The sequence below is a fragment of the Ammospiza nelsoni genome, chromosome 1 (assembly GCF_027579445.1).
Source record: "Ammospiza nelsoni isolate bAmmNel1 chromosome 1, bAmmNel1.pri, whole genome shotgun sequence".
NCBI lineage: Eukaryota > Metazoa > Chordata > Aves > Passeriformes > Passerellidae > Ammospiza > Ammospiza nelsoni.
This window is the reverse complement of record NC_080633.1, coordinates 42,096,113-42,108,631: the sequence shown is the minus strand read 5'-3', so window position 1 is coordinate 42,108,631 and position 12,519 is coordinate 42,096,113. Positions and strand designations below refer to the sequence as shown.

Below are 12,519 nucleotides of genomic sequence, written 5' to 3'. Positions count from 1 at the left end.
TTTTTTCCCCCTTGAAGTACAAAAAGCTTACTTGAATACATATCTGGAAGGCTTGCAGAGTGGTTTCAATGGCTTGAACAAAGTAACTACCACCTGTTTGGATTATTGTTAGTTATACATTGTAAACCCTGAGGAAAAATAAAATATCACAAGTCATTATCCCTTTTGCTGTAAAGTTCCTCTTGAAGGGACTGGCATGGTGCCTGTCTATTGATATTCAGCTTGTATTTTTGGAAACTCAGCAGCACAGGCGTTGTTCTTTAAGGTGATGAAGTGTTGAAATAGTTATAAAGAGTTATGGCACTGCTCTACTTCCCAAAATCCAATGTCTTTGGGTCTTTTCAGAGGTATGTTCTTTAATTATAGTTGTCTTTTTATCTTCTTCAGTTAATATCTTGACTTTCTTAAATATCTAACTTTGAAAGTGGATAGAGAAAGGAAAAAAACCTGTGAAATCAGGTCATGCAGCATCTATGTACGACATGAATATTTGCTGGGGAGATTTATGAAGCAAATTTGAAGACTCATTTTCAACTGCATGTTTCTATTTAATGATGATTTGTTACTTAAATATGCTATGAGATTTATCTGACATGACTGCAGTATAAATATGGGAAGAGAATGTGCAAATTAGCATCTCATACTTAGTACTCTCATTCTGAGGAAAGGATCAGAAATGCTTCATGAACCCATCACTGGAGTTTTTAATTTAATTTGACTTTGTATCTTTTGTTGGCTTTGACAGAGGCTGTCTTCAGTTCCATCAAGACAGCTCCATTTTTAAACATATATAGTGGTGGAAAATACCCATTCTGTATCTTTTTGTCCAGATGGTGACGCTTCTTTTCATTTCAGCATTCAGCTTCTGAGTTGATCCTAGTTGAAGATGAAATGACAGATACTGAAGATAACGAAGAGGAGGATTTAGGAGTCATGGATGATCAACGCAGTGTAATTCTCCATCTCATCTCTCAGCTCAAACTTGGCATGGACCTTACCAGGGTATGAACACTGTATCTCTTTTATATTTGTTCACTGTTGTTTTTATTTCTCATCCTTCTGTGTGTTTATGTGCACAGCCAGTTATTGTGAGTGTGTTTTGCCCCTGTGGACAGTGAAGTTTTCTTTTTTATAAAAATGTGGTCCCAGAGAGCTGTGGAGTGCTGTCTCTTGCTAGGCAGGCTTTCACATGAAGTGGCCACATCAGATATTTTAGAGATGGAGGGGGAGGGAAGGAAAAGAAAAGAAGAAGAAAAAAATCCTTCAGAACTCTTGCTTATTTTTTTGCAAGTCTTTCAGAGAGTTACTTTCAGAGTAACCATATGTTGTGTATGGAACCCACAAGTATGTCAGGGTGCACTGGGGGTTGGAGGAACAATAATGGCAATTGTATGGATGAAGGATATACATGTCCACATAACTGCTTTGTGGATTGAATTCCATTTAATTGCAAATCAGCTTCAAAAAACCCTATGATGGTCAAGAAATTACAGTCTTCAGTGTATCAGTTCTTGTCAGCGTTGAGCAGCTCACCAGTTTAACCTTCTGTGCATTCTTCTGGTCCTAGAACCAGTATTGTCACAAGCTTATCCATACTGATACAAGCAAAGAAATTACAGTGTCTGAGAAATTTTCCTTTAAGTCCTTGGAGTTTTGGAAATGAGGTAGATGTTAAAGAAGCAAGGAGTGCTTCTTTTTGGATAGTCTTGTATTCCAGTGAAACCTTCTCATGGGGCTTAATAAATAGTCAAGGAGATTTTTGTAAATATATGGAATATCCTTTCCTTGCACAAACGTTTTCTACTTGAAAATCCCCCCAATAAAACTCCTGTTGTCCACTTTTCACAAATAAGAGCTCATTCTGACACTGTCCACAACTAATACAAAGTTTGGAAGGACCAGATAATTTCTCTGGCACATGAAGTAGTTTTGCAGGAAGTTATTTTCATGGGAATTTTGATATTCTGAAGAGTGCGTCTGCTTTTCTTTTTTTTAACATGTTAATCAAAAACTATAAATTTTTTACAAAATAAAGTTTTCTCAGTATAGTTTTTTGTGCTTCCTCTGGAGCAATTGTCAGTGTTTTAAAATAATTACAATATTAAGACGGAGCAATTCTGTGTTCTGTTGCTGAGTAGCTGCACAGAAATGAATGTTTTATTCTAAATAAAATGAAAGTTTCATAATTTCATTTTGAATAATTTATACCTCTCACTTTTTAGTATGTCTGGGGTTATATACAGTTCATTTTTGGTTTTGTTTTTCTTACATTCTCACTTTTACTTAGCTCTTCCTCTTTTTTCTCTTGTTTTTCTAAGGCTGTCTTGAGTCCATAATGTTCAAACTAGGCTAAGATTTCTTATCCGTGGTTCTTGTGTCTTCAAAACATTTTGTCTTTGTCTAAAGACAAGGTTTTTCTTTCCTGATTTTCACCATCATCTTGTCATGGCAGAGTAGGCAAAACCCAAAGACACACAGTTAATGTAAGTAAGAGAAATTCCTGTAAGTAAGAGAAAAGTAGACACTTATAAGAAAAATATGAAGGTAAATACATATATGATGACCTGTTTCTTATATAGTGTTCTTAGAGCACAGTTTTTATAGATAATGATAAATGTTGAAATGAGAAGAGCTACAGGCATATGGCAGAGTTAGATCTGTTTGTAGTGTGTGTGATGCATGAATACACATATGATAAGTATTAATGAGACATGCCACATGTGCACATCACTTTTCATGTGCCCATTTTGAGGATTAAAAAAAAATACAGGACAGCTGGCTGCTTTTTTTATCAACTTTGCTTACTGACATGAGGCCCCTAGGGCCACTGACATGTGACAGTAAAGCTGAGTTTGTTGGCTGCACTTCTTTCCATTTTTCATTATTGTTCTAAAAGTCAGATTTCAGAGCACTTTGATGCTCATCACCTTCTGCTGGAAGTGGTTGTGGCACAGTTGTTGCTGATATCAGAGAAAACGTTTCCATTTCCTGTGCCTTCTTCCCTAGGGCTGTGTCTTTGGTTCATTCTGAGAGCTGTGTGATACTCACGTGAACAAACAGCTTTTTCTGAGCCCTTGGTGGTTTTGGGTTCTGGATGCATGAGCATTACCTTCACATTCCATATCACAGGAAACAGCATCTTATCCTTATGTTAGCCATGGCCTTGCCTGTGCTGACAGCAGTTTCCCACAGTGAAGATAGCCACGTTAATGTTGTGGAGGTGCCTCACTTCTGGAATGTGTCATACTGCTTTGCCTTTTAGTGAGGAGTTAAGGAGTAAAAACTGCTGTGAAGGAGAACACCTGCAGTGAAGTATCAAATCTGTGTGGGGATTTGCTAGAATGGTCTAAACTTCATGGTGGCCAAATAGACTTCAACAGCTACTGGAGAGAGTTGGGTGGGGAGCAGTTCACAGCACCAGAATGTGGTGCACATCTGATGCTTCAGACTGGGATAGGACTTTCAGCCTCATTTAAAACTAGAATTGCTGGGGAAAAAAAGCAAGTTTCTAAATTGTTTGTTCTTCAGACTTTTAAAAAATGAGAAATGGGGCCAAAACCCACTAACAGTCTTTGTTGGCAAATGGCATCTAATGGATTGCAGTTAATGCTAACAGCTTGTACAGATGGGTGATCACTCCCCTGCATTCCCTTACCTTCCTTTGCACAATTAATATGTGCTACAAATAAAGGGCTGCCATTCTTTGTAAAAGAGCTGCCAGCAATTCTGCAGAATGTCAGCCTGTTGTAAATTAACATTGTGGTGTGTTCATGATGTCATAAGTTTTTACTTTGCTTGCCAATATTCTTTTACCCTGCAATTTTAAAATGTAAGTGGCATGGAAATAGCTTGTTTTATTCTCACAATGGCACAGATGACAGTGGAAAGAAAGCTTTTACACCTCTAAGAGAAGGATATCTCAGTATGAGGTACCTTGGCTGGATTTCTAAAGAAATTAGGGAATGATGCTAACACCCATGTTTTTCCTCACTGTAAATAATAGTGGGAATAAATATCTCAATTCTTAAGACATTGTGCTCATTTTTCTCAGTTGCATTCAGATCTAATTAAGTGAATTCAAACCTAGGAAGTTATAATAAAGTTTTCAACCAGTATAGTCTTTTTAACCTCAATGAAAATGGAAGAATGCCTCTTAAACTGCTTTCTTTTCATCTGAAGCCTGAGAGAGAGTAAGAATAGATTGTTCTAACATTTTAGAATGAGGTGAGGTGATTTTTTTGCTTCAGACTTCAGCAACTTGGTATTTCTTCCAGAGTGTTTCTTTTGTCCAAATGGTTGTCATGCTGGCATTTTCTCAGAGGAAAAAATTAGTTTTGCCTTCTTATGCAATTAAAAAAAAGAAAAATTCGTAGTCCTGCCCAAAGCCAGTATAAAGAACATAGGTCCTAAGTGTATTTTTCTGGACGCTTCATTCTGTCTGGCTGCAGAAGAGTTGAAAACCTCATTCCTTTAAAAGCTGGAGTGCTAGCACAGGTGCTGAACAGCCTGGTGTTAGCAAGAAGAAAGCTGTACAGTTGCAAATTTATTTATTTCTATTTTTCTTATTTCTGCAGAAATCAAGATAGGGCCAATTAAAAAAAAACTATTGGTGTGATTTTTTTTTTCCTTTTTGCTATGTTAGTGTGTGGTGGTGTTGCATATTGAAACTTTGAGGCTATGAGATTATTTGATAAAAGGCAATGTTCTGTAGGCATATTTTGTAATACTGCAGTTGTGTAAGCTTTAAAAGTAAAATATTTTTATTTCATAGTTCTGCCTCCTTGTGTGGAAACAATTCAGTTATTCAGTGGATCTGTTCCTGCCACAATTGAGGATTTAATTTCCAGCTTAGTTAGGCTTTTAAAGCAAGATGATTTGAGCTGGAGTTCAGGCCTGACTCAGATTTAAAATTGATTCTTGAAACTCAATAGTTAGAGTCAGTGATTCATCACATCTCACCTGGTGGCAGTGCTGCTGTAGCTGTGTTGAGCAAAGAGCACATCTGGGACTTAAGGGAGGAGATCCCAAGACTCTGTGACCATGACAATGGGATGAAACCACGGCAGTCTTAGTGTTGTACCATAAAATCTGCATCATCTGAAGGATGGTCTGCAGTTTTCCTCTCCTCTGTTTGTGCTAATAAAGGTCACTGTCTTTAGAGAGAGGCTCTTGGACAGAGTGAGATGCAGAGTGCTGTTTATTCAAATGAGTTTGCCCTTTCAAGTCTCTGCAGTGAACTCACAAAGGCACTACTGGTATTTCTAGACAGAAAATATGGGGAGATTTTTTTGTATGTTTTGCTGTCACTTTCCCATCCTGTAACCTGATCTTTTAGTGTATAATTTATATTAAAATGAGATCCTGAATTGAGGATTTCAACTGCTGAATTGTGTTTTCCTAAAGATTATATTGGATAATGAATAATGGTCAGAATGAGAATGCTGCAAATAAGATGGAATTGTTTAAAGAGCTAAAAATAATAAAAAAACCCCCTTCTACTGGCTTTCTGCTTTGCCTTCAAAGTTTTAGATTTCATTTTGAAAACCAATCTCCTCAGCCTGCCACTGTCACACCACCAGGACTGTAGGCTGTCATTAGCACTCAGTCTGCCACAAATAGTGTAAAATTAAAGTCCTCCATCATTCAGGGTCTCAATAGGTTGGTAGCAGAAATCATGTGGAGTCCTCAAGGCTTAGAGAGTAGAGTCAGAGAAATATTACAGATGGAACTTTGCTTGATTTATATCTAAACTTGTAAAAATTATTAGCCTATAAAGGGCTGTATGTGTGTAAATATAAAATACAGAAGGAGAGAGCCAATAAGCAGATAAGTTTCCAGACACAGCAGTTCTCTGTTTTTGCAGAGAGGTGCTGTGGCTTGCTGTGTAGCTGTAAAGACTCTGTTCGAGCTGCTGTGACTGGAATTCTTGTTCCTGTTTACAAGTTCTCTTTGAGAAGGGCTGAATGATTAATAAAAGTTTGAAAGCTTCTATTTCATTATCCATGGGATCCAAAAGGGCTGATCTGTGCTTTGGTCCCACTTAGAATAGCAAGCTGGACCAGCAGGGGGAAAGCAAATGTGTTTGTGACAAACAGTGGCTCCCTGCCTGCTGTAAATAACCCTTGCTTTTGGGAAAGGGAAAAAATAAAAATTTAAAGTGAAAATGCAGTGAAAATTTAAAGAGGAAAGTAGAAGAGTTGTTGTAATAGAGGACAGCAGGTTTGCATCTGGCATCATTGAGCCACTTGGATTCACATAAGATAAATTTGTGTGTGCCAGAAATTCCTTTTGGTCATGTGAGAGCAACCCGTGAGCTCCCCTGCGACAGACCTGCACGAAGTGGGGAGCATGGGGGCAAAGAAGGGAGAGAAATAAATGATGTTCCTTAGCCCTTGTTTGCCTTGCAGTACCCTCCAGGATCCTTCAGTGGAAAATTCCAACAAAATGTTACTGTGAAGTGAGTGACCTTGGCAACATCTGCGTTGCTGGAGAAGGCGCTTGAGACTGTATCCAAGTCACCTGGGGCTGGCTCCCTCCAGGGCAGACTGCCTAGTGCTCAGCCCCAGGTTTTTTTCTGGGCCCATGGGAGCCTCTCTATTCCCATGACATGAATGTAGTGGTTTGTGCAGTTTGTGTTCCAACTCATCTTAAATAAAGCGAAGCCATGCAGGGGCCCACCACAGTGACATGGTACCGTCTGAAACTGGGGGGTGTGCCATGGGCTTGGGGGACACAGGAGATCTTAGGGATGGCAGGGGATTTGGCTTGGGAATTGTGGGGGGACATGACATATGACGACACTCTAGGGCAGATGGGGACTGCTTTCTTACCTACAGCCTCTTGGGAAGGCTCCTTGGGATGATTTTATACTTGGAAATAAACTTGATATTTGGTTGTGGTTGAATATCCTTAGGTTGGTTTGTTAGAGGCTGGAAGGGACATAATCCATGTAGAGTGGGTAGTCAGGGGCCCAGGAGTGAAATACGGGACAGAGATGTTTGACAGAAGTGATGGATGCACCCCTTACATTCTCCACCACTTAGAGGTTGGTGATGGGTGCATTCATATAAAATACTTATCTTCAGGTGGTTTGGGAGGGTGTGCCCCTCCCCTTTTGTAGGGTTATGATTAGTTTGGTTTGTTGATATTTAGTGTACATTAGTTTATATCAAAGTATGTTTTTGTGTCCTGTAAACAAAGAAAACAATGGCTGGTTTGTTAACTGAGAGGAGAGGAAAAGGTGGATTTCCATGTGCATGGAACAGCCCATCCCTGTTGTGTGAGCTGCTCGTGAAAGTCATGATGATCTCAGGAAGCAGCCTGCACGGGTATCAAGGCCACTGCTTTTTCCTTCACTCATTATTTACACTGCAAAGAATATTAAATTGTTGTGGCATGGGAGGGAAATATGCTATCCCAAAATTTGGCAGGGTCAGAATTACAGCTGTCCTAACTGTTCCCTCTCCCCCTTTCCCCTCAGTAGTGTGATCACAGGGAAATCATATATGCCTTTGTCTGCTTTACATACAGGTAGTGCTTCCAACATTTATTTTGGAGAAAAGATCCCTGCTGGAGATGTATGCAAATTTCATGGCCCATCCAGACCTGTTTTTGTCAATTGCAGCTGGAGCCACTCCCGAGGAAAGGATTATCTGCTTTGTGGAGTATTATCTCACAGCTTTTCACGAAGGCCGAAAGGGAGCAGTTGCCAAGAAGCCCTATAACCCTATAATTGGTGAAACCTTTCACTGCTCGTGGGATGTGCCTAGAGATAAAGTGAAAGCATTCAGAACTAATGGTGCCTCCACGGTTTCTAAGGACTCAGCCAAGGAGCTTGGCCAGGACCAGTCCTCATGCTACAAGCTGAGGTTTGTAGCTGAACAAGTGTCTCATCATCCGCCAGTATCTTGCTTTTACTGTGAGTGCAAAGAGAAGAAAATGTGTGTGAACGCTCACGTATGGACCAAAAGCAAGTTCATGGGCATGTCAATAGGTGTTTCTATGGTAGGTGAAGGTAAGAAATGTGCTTTTATTCTGCTTTCTTTTAGCTAATATTTCTGGGTGTCAACAGAAATCCAAATGTTTTCCTACTTGGTCTCCCTCTGACCTTTCATTTGAACCTTATGACTGTTTGCTTTTGTGAAGTTTGGAATTAAAACTGTAGGATTCATATAACCTTTTGCTGTCCAGACAGAATGTGAAATGCACATTGCATATATAAATGTGTGCTTATATTGATTAGACTGGTAATTTATGTGGCCAGACTTCAGAAATAATTAAGTCATAAGAGCAAATGACAAATAATGGCATATTCTGTGAGATAATTTTTGGTCACTTTCAAAGTAATATGGGATTTGGTGTTCGTTATTGGAACAAAGCAGTGAGAAGAAATGCATTTTTGCATAAATCTGACATTTGTTTTTCATAGTTTCTGCAAAGAATCATGATTTCTGTAGTGTTTGAAAGTTAGTGTATTTTCATAAGCTTTCTAGAATGTCACATAGTAGAGGTGTGAATCCTGATTTTCCATATCATGCACATGCAGTCTGCATTGTGATAAATCATTGCCCAACTTGAGTTCAGAAATAAAGGGAGTTATAACAAATCCTTAATGGATGATCTGAACTGATGCACCACTTGTACCAGTGTTGTCACTGACTGTTAATGCATTGAGATAAGTGTGATTGTAAGCAATTTAGTACCTTTGGCCATTTGAGGGTAAGATTCTATGTATGGATTTTAGTGTTTTGTCTTAAATAGTTTTTGGACTGTAGTCTCAGAAGTATGAAGACAGCTTGCTTCTTTTTGTCACCATTATGTTAAATACTATGGTATTAAAGGCAGTAAAAAAGTGGAGTAGGAAATGCAGTGGTTTGGCTTTGCTTTTTAATAGCAATGAAATAACTATGGTGAAAAAATACAGGTATATTCTACTATTTCCACTATCTAAAACTAAAGACTATTTCCACTATCTAAAACTAAAGAACTACAGTTGCTCCTTCTCTGATGGCAATTTATTCCTTTTTTTAATAGAAGAGGCATGAAACCTCCTTACTACTGGTTTTGATACCCTTGTGATAAAGTCTGTGTTAGCATTTGTGTTTCCTTCTTCCTGTGGCTTAGGTATTTTGCTTTGAATACGGAGTTAAGGAAGTTGGGAAGGGAGTGTCAGAATGGAAATTGGTCTGTCTGTCTGTCCCCTGCCTGTACTACTGCCAGCCTGAGTCACTGGCTTAACATTCTGCATTTTTCTGGTACATGTTCGTTTCTAATACTCTTTTGCTGAGTGAAGGGAACTATTTAATGGAAATAAAATTAAACACAAAGTCACTTATGATTATGTAGGAGTAGGGAAATTTCTTTCTCTTGCTGCTAGCGCACACAGTTCCCTGGAGTTGAGGGTGTCTACTGTGGGGATTATTTAAGACTTCAAAGTCCTGATGTGTACCAGTTTTGAGAGAGAAAGGGTCTAAGAATTAACTGCTTACTCACTCACCCCAAGGACTGTTTCATGTGTGCTTGTGGGAATCAGTTCCTCCCTGTGCTCTTTCTTTTTTTCATGATCCTGGAGACGTCCCAGGAGTGGAGGCAGGCTTTGGGGAACATCTGCAATAGCAAACTCTTTAATTCCAAGGTTTGCTGCTGGCTCTGTGATGTGCATGCTGGGAGAAAGTCTGGGTTCACCAGTTCATAGTTACTATTCATCTTTTTGTTCATGTAAGCAGTGCAGGAGCAGGGACATTCACAGTGACAGCATTTCTGGGAAGTGATGGAGACACTTCAGTGCAGCCCAAGCATTTTTGTTGCATGTTGAGGACTGGTAATGAGCAGCAAGAAGTTGTACCACTGAGGCCTTTCTGTCATCTGAAAACAGCAAGCCTAAGCTTGGCAGCCTCAGTTTAAAATGCCAGCTTTGCAGTGCAGTTCCTTCACTTGAAACTGCACTTTCTTAAATTTTTTTTTGTTTATTTATTTTAGGTCCAGGGAAGTCTTCCTGATTAAGTTGGTGTGTGAATTTGTCAAGCTGTGCAAAAGTTAGAATCTACTGCAGATGCTTCTTTCTTATGTGCTACATAAGTATAAATTCTGTAGTAGATTGAGGTCAGTGTGAGTACCAGGGAATAGATTGCTGAACTGACAAAAAGGAGCTGTTGGACTAAAAGTGTGGAAAATCTAAGCCTGTGTTTTTGTGCCTAGTAGTGCAGGGCCTAATAATTTTAGTAATGTGAAATTTAATTTGACATTTTTTGTGTTTAGGGACATATTAGAGATGCAACATTTCATATGGGGTGAATTAGCCTAGCAAAGTTAGTGAGTTGGGCTGTGGAAAGGTGCTAATAGTCAGAAGGCACATGAAGCTACTTAAGGTAGGTAGAAACTAAAGTTAGCTCCTTGGAGAGAACTGCGCACACCAAGGTTGGCTGGTAAGGTTGTAGAATCTTATTTTAATCTTTTAAAAGCAGATTGAGTTTATGGGGAATGAAATATCATTCTGCTTTTGATGAGATCCTACTTTTGATGAGAGACAAAGTAACATCTCATGGATCCTCAAAATCTCTGGGTTTTAATTGTTGTGGGGGTTTTTTGCTACTGTTTGCTATTGGATGACCAAACTAATTATGTGCTATTGTTGGAATTTTGTCTTGTGTCTTACTCCTTTTTTTTTTTCCCTAAATTCCCCCTCATTATGAACATTCAGCACTTTCTTTTGCCTGTTGCTGGAGTTAAATTACATACATGTGTGGGTCTTTGACTCTTTGCAAGAGCAGAAAGGATTTTAGATGTGGCATCATGTTACTTGAAAGACAGTTTCCTCGATGCCTCTAAAATACCTGTGTCTGTTTTGAGTCTTGGGTTAAATAATTCTGCTGTTGGTTCAATATTAGGTTCATTATACTACAGATTAAATCAGTACTAATTGATATGGGAGAGGGGGGAAAACATCCTTCCAGACAGAGTGCTAGAGAACTGTAATTAATGCGTTGGATAATTTAGTGATAGTGAGTGACCATCTTGTTCTAGTCAGATATGTATCACAACAGTTCTGTCTGAACAGGCTGACCAGAGAAGTTGTGGATGCTCTGTCCTTGGAGGTTTCCAAGGCCAGGTTGGATGGGGCTGTGAGCAGCCTGGTCTGGTGGAAGGTGTCCCTGCCCACAGCAGAGGGTTTGGAACAAGAGGACTTTTAAGGTCCCTTCCAACCCAGGCCATTCTGTGATTCTGTGACAATGACCAGAAACTTCATTGTAGCCTAATGTTGAATACAAGCAACTGGGGTGTGTTTTGAACAATCCAATGCGTCCCTCCAATAGTTCAGTGGAGCTTTTTCTACTGCAGTTGGCTATTTGCAGAAATAGAGTAGTACTGAATTTTTGGACCTATAGTGTGTGAAGAATATGGTAATGGTAACGTGTCTGTGGAGGCTTTGAATCATATTTTTATAGCAAGTCCTTAGATGTATAGAGCACATTGCTTTTTATGTTTTTTATTAGAAGCTGATATAGAGTGTCATGAAGGGTTTATAAAGGAATTTATAGGATTAGGGGAGTTAAGGATGGTAGGTCTTGGCACACAAAGGCTACAGCTCAGTGTCTCAGTGGTGTGATTTTTTGTGTGTGTCACACCTCAAAGTGAGTAAGATTTTTTTTCTCTGTCTGTGGTTTTTGTTTGTTGATTCAAAGTAAGTATCAGATGCAGAGATGCAGAACAATTGGGAGAGCACTGCTGGAAATCCATGTGGGGAGCTGTTTTATATGTTAACCTTTCTTCATCTCTGGTTATGAGTGCTCTAAATCTGGCTTGCTAATGAAACCTTGCAACTTTTCTTTGCTATATGACAAAACCCCCATTCTTCAGAGTAGTCAGCACTGAGTTTCCTCATGAGAAAGCCACCTGGAATAGAAAAGAGGTTATTTTGCATAAAAGAACTGAGGTTGCATGCAGTCCCTAATTCTGGTTAATGTTAATTATGTACTAATGAAAGAGTGAGGGAGGAGAGGAGGCTCTAATGAACAGGGTCACATTAAGATTTAAATTAGCAAAGGATGAGAAAGTCAATATAAATATTAAATGGTTTTTATGTGGTCCATAGAATCTTTAAAATGATACTGGTTTGAGGTAAGGGTGCTGTGGTGAGCACACTTCAGTGTCAGCTGTGCCTGTTCCTTTTCTGCTCTTAGATTTTGGTTCAGAGCAGCAAAAGCCAACCAAAAGTGTCATCTTTGATTTATGGGTTAATTTTGCAGAGAGCATAAACTACATTTCAATGGATTGCTCTGTATTGTCAAGTGGCTAGTTACATTTGATGTTTTCACTTCTGCTATTTTAAATGTTTTTAAAAGTAGTGAGATATGGGCTTTCAAAAATTATTTTTTCTCAAATGAAATCAACTAGAAAAGATCTGATAGGTGGGTAAAAGTTTCAGTGCTCTTTCAGGGTAAATTTAAAAGAAAGCAATGAATGTTTTTTCCTCTTTTTTTTTCTGCTGTTCAAATACATGTATGTGTATGTATTAATAGA

At 38.9% G+C, this 12,519-nt stretch overlaps 1 protein-coding gene across 1 annotated transcript in view; it reads left to right on the top strand.

Moving 5' to 3' along the window:
- Window positions 1-12,519, top strand: part of OSBPL10 (oxysterol binding protein like 10) — a 113,731-nt gene that overhangs the window by 89,549 nt on the left and 11,663 nt on the right. Inside the window, exons 7-8 of the mRNA XM_059478386.1 lie at window positions 856-1,002; window positions 7,531-8,014. Coding sequence (XP_059334369.1) covers window positions 856-1,002; window positions 7,531-8,014 — 631 coding nt within the window. The remainder of the gene's footprint in view (window positions 1-855; window positions 1,003-7,530; window positions 8,015-12,519) is intronic.